Here is a 4,639-nt window from a genome sequence, read left to right as displayed (position 1 = left end):
AATAACATTGTTAATTTTATTATTCTTATTAGCTATTTAATCATTATTTGAATAATTATATGAATATTTAAATATATATGTATTTATTTAAAATGTAGTTATTAAATAGTAATAAAGTAATTATTATTTATATAACATTAACAATTATAATTACTATAAAATATAATAATTAAAATATTTGTATTTTAATTATTTAAAAATATAATATTATCATTTATATTCTTATTAGCTATTTGATAATTATTTTAATAATTACATGAATATTTATACATGTATTATTTAATAATTATTTAAATAATACTTATAATTTACTAAAAAAAGAAATTCAAAAATGTATTATTTTACCATTAGTAACTTATGCATTCATTTTGATTAAACATCTGTATTGCCCAAATAAACTCTTACACATTTAATATAACAAATAAATTCCTCTAATTACATAATTTATTTGACTAACTGGGCTGGGGAGCACAAATCGCAGACATTTAAACCTCAAACGATGATGAAATCAATACGGACGCTTTAGATGATGGAGCAATAAAACACAAAACAAGCTCAAACTTGGATTCATTGAGCAAATTGCAAAAAAAAAAAAAAGAGAGTTTAAGCGTCGTTTCCAACTAAATTCGATATTGTTTTGGTGTTTAGTGTTTCAAAGCGTTACACTAAACAGAAGGAGAAATTCAGATCAGTAATTGGTGGCATTATGAAAATAAGCACACATCTTTTATATGCATCTAATTATCATTTGGAAGCGGTTTCCTGGCCGAGTCCCATGCGGTTGCTGGTGGGGAATACAAATGCAACAAAAACAGGATTGTGGAAAGCGCCTTCGGCTCTGTGGAAAGCCCATTACGGAGGGAAATGGCTCTTGTCCCTGAGAGGACACCGTAGGGCTTGTGTGGTTTATAACTCTGCTGGTCTGAGTTACCTGAGAATCTTCTGGAGGATGGCCCAGCAGTCTTTCACCTCGCTCTGCTTCTGTGCGACGCGGGCCGCCAGCGCCGGGTGCAGGTTGGAGAGCTGGGAAACGCTCACATCCAGCATCTGAAACCACACAGAACGACAGGAAAACAAACACGGCCGTCAGGACGGTGTTTGACACAGAGCTGGACCGTGAACTAACGCGTTTAGGGTCAAGCGTGTGACTATAATGGGATGTGAATGTTGGATCGCACACCATGATTTGACTGGCAACGTCCCGGATTTCCCCGTCTCTGGCGTTTTCCACTCCGTTGCTCGCAGAGAGGCTTTTTCTCTGGATGAGAAGTTAAAAAAGGAGAGCAAACCGTAAATAACATTCTTAGATTACATGAGCATGTCAACAGACACAGTCGGGTTATATTCGCATCAAAGGACACGTCGAAGCGAAACGCCACAGATACGGGGTTTCCTGCGGGGTTTGAACAGAAATAGCACAATGAAGCTAAATGACTACCATGTTGTCGATGGAACAGACAATGTTATCGGCCTGCTGGTAGAAGGACGAGACTTCGAGGGCGAGCTGGAGATTCTCCTGATATTCTTTCAGGTGCGACTGGGCCTTCAGCCACCTAGGTAGTTAATAAATAAAAAAATTATTTGATTGTTAAATTATAATTATTTGAGTAATTATTATTATTTGTGTATGCATTATTTAATTATTCATATAATGATGTGATATTATTATTAGCTTTGAATATTTTTTTGTATATTTATGCATGTATTTGTTTATTTATATAATATATACATACAAAAATTATAATTATATGTATGTATACATAGAGTGGAGGTCAAAATTAGAGAACATTCTATAAGTACTTGATTTTTTCTGAAATATTGTTAATCGTCATCGCTCAAAATTTGAAGGAATATTAGCTGTAGGTATACCACTGTTATACTAACATGTTTGACAAAATAACCAAAGCATTTCAACAAAATCTTTATTTTGTGGAAACACAGTGATCAAAATGAGAGAACAGGAACCACTGCAGCACAAAAGAAGATTACGACAAGTGTATATATATATATATCATATGTATATGTGTGTGTGTGTGTGTGTATACACCACACAGTGGCGATCAAAATTAGAGAACAATCTATAAATACTTGATTTTTCTGAAATAATGTTAATCTACATCACTCAATTTTTGAAGGAATATTAGCTGTAGGTAGACCACTGTTATACTAACATGTTTAACAAAATAATCATGGCATTTCAACAAAAATCTTTATTTTGTGGAAACACAGTGATCAAAATCAGAGTACAAGAACCACTGTAGCATGAAAGAAGATTACGACTGATATTTTGGAGGGTTACAGCTGTCAGAAATCAGTAGGAATTGTCGAGGCCCTGCTTTGAGTGACTTCAGCACATCTCTAGTTTCTCACACTGCGCTGCTGTGATCTTGCTCCACTCTTCTTCCAGTCTCTTCTATAGTTCGGTGACTGTAGTGGGTTTCTTAGCCAGAACTTTGTCGCCAAGGATTTTCCAGAGATTCAGATCAGGACTCTGGGCCGGTCATTTCATTATTTCAGTGTTTTCAGCTTCAAGAACTGCTTTACCCATTTTGCAGTGTGATGGGAACATTGTCTTTGGCTGATTGGGAGATGCTTGCAGGGAAGGAACTGCATGTTGCTGAAGGAGGTTCTGATAAACATTTGCATTCACCTGCTATGTATCTGTATAAGAGACCAAACTCCTGCTGCAGAAAACATCCCCCAAACCATCACACTTCCTCCTCCAGCTTTCACTGACTTCTTTACGCACTCTGGCTTCAGTTTTTCCACCATTTGACGCTGATCATAATGTTTCCCATCAGACCCAAATAAATTAAACTTGCTCTCATCACTACAGTGAACTTTGGACCAGTTTTCCTCTCTCCACACAACATGCTCCTCAGCAAAGGTGAGTCTAGCCTTTTGAATCTTTCTGCTGATGAGAGGCTTGATCACTGCAGACTGTGCTTTCAGTCCGACTTCTCTTAAACGAGCCGAGACAGATCAAGACCCTGATCAGCGCTGAACTGACGAGCAATTCCAGCTGCAGTGCTGAACCGATTCCCCATTGAGAGTCTCTGCATTATCCTGTCCTCTCTTTCATTTGTCTTATGTGGACGACCAGCCTTTTTGGGGGGACTTGAATGAATTAGTGTCATTGTAAAGCTGCAATACTCGAGAAATCACAGATTTGGAATGACAAACTTCTCATGCAGTTTCTGAAAGGGTCGTCCCTTTGGTCTTCATCTGGACTGCCTCCTGTCTCAGGCTTTTAGTCACCTTAGAGCGGCCCGCCATCTACCAATCTCAGTGAAAATTAGAGGAATGCTGCCAGTTAAACAGAGTTTGTCAAGATAATAACTTGGAGGTATCTGAAAGTGTTCTCTAATTTTGATCAGAGTTCTTTTTCAAATATCTCATTTAAGTTTGTTTATACTGTGCTTCAGAATACAATTAATTTATGAAATATGCTAACTTCAAATACGACTAAGCAGTGACCTTGAAATTTAGGAAATTGTAGGTTGTCCTCTAATTTTGATCTCCACTGTATATATATATATATATAATTATTCAAATGATTATTAAATTGCTAATTATTATTATTAATGCACTAACATTTTGTTGATATGTTTCCTGCGGGTTGAGATGGTCTTTCCTTCAGTCTTTCCCTGTTTTTCCAGTCTGAGGGCCATATGATTGATCTCCTCATGAAGATTATGATATAGCTGCTCATCCTGAAAGAAAGTCAGACACACAAGGTTTCCTGAGCTCTAATGATCTTACATTTAACCAAGCCATATTTCTTCCAGGTGCTTGGATCGCATTTTTGGCTAATATCCCCCACCCTAAAAGTACAACTGGCTGTTTCAATTGGCTTTAGGGTTGCTAGTGAAGCAGTGACATCTGTGAGAAAGTACAATGAATGACGGCCTATATGTGCAATGACGGCCTGCATTGCAAATCAGAAGCACTTGCTAACATACAGGTAAACAATGGTACTAAATTGGACGATAAAACAGATACTCTCAAAAAAGCCAATTGTTTTCCAGTAGTGATAATTGAGGCCTGCTGAGAATTTAGCAGCAATTTCAGTGTTTGCTGTCTAGAATCACCCACCTGTTTCAAATCCAGTATCTTCCTGGTAAGCTGCATCTTGTCAGTGTTTTCCCCAAGGATGTTGGCCAGCGATTGTTCCTGCTCCTGCTGACACGTATAAAAGCTTTACAGCCCTGAATTGTTGTAGTCCAGCGATTATTTTCTTTGAATACAGCTACTGTTGTTCTAAATGAGCCTGGCTACCATGGTGAGATGTAAAACAGACTTGATAACTAACACCTCGGCTTCTTGGATGCAGATGCAAAGCAGGCCGAAGATTAACGAGTGAAGGAAAACAGCAAGAAAGATTAATATGACCAAAATCCCACAAGGAAACAAATATTTCAATGTGAAAATGTACATGGGTCATTCTATGTTGTGTTGCAAACCAAACATTTTATAAATTGTTTTTCAAAACTTACTGTAAATACTAAAATAAATGTCACAAATTCATTCAAAAATTCATATAAAATATCATATACACACACACACATATCCACATATAAGGGTTTTATATATATATGTGTGTGTGTGTGTGTGTATATAAATAGATATATATATATAT

General features: G+C 36.7%; 1 protein-coding gene across 1 annotated transcript in view; it reads right to left on the bottom strand.

The window, feature by feature from the left end:
• The window catches only part of mymx (myomixer), a 60,597-nt gene that overhangs the window by 35,268 nt on the left and 20,690 nt on the right, over positions 1–4,639 (bottom strand). The window contains exons 6-10 of the mRNA XM_016544907.1: positions 4,096–4,179; positions 3,595–3,713; positions 1,439–1,553; positions 1,181–1,258; positions 932–1,047 (exon numbers count right to left, since the gene is read on the bottom strand). Coding sequence (XP_016400393.1) covers positions 932–1,047; positions 1,181–1,258; positions 1,439–1,553; positions 3,595–3,713; positions 4,096–4,179 — 512 coding nt within the window. The remainder of the gene's footprint in view (positions 1–931; positions 1,048–1,180; positions 1,259–1,438; positions 1,554–3,594; positions 3,714–4,095; positions 4,180–4,639) is intronic.

This window comes from Sinocyclocheilus rhinocerous, unplaced genomic scaffold, assembly GCF_001515625.1.
Source record: "Sinocyclocheilus rhinocerous isolate Xijiao unplaced genomic scaffold, SAMN03320098_v1.1 scaffold790, whole genome shotgun sequence".
Classification (NCBI taxonomy): domain Eukaryota; kingdom Metazoa; phylum Chordata; class Actinopteri; order Cypriniformes; family Cyprinidae; genus Sinocyclocheilus; species Sinocyclocheilus rhinocerous.
Note: the sequence above shows the minus strand (reverse complement) of the source record. Positions and strands in the feature narration are given on the sequence as shown.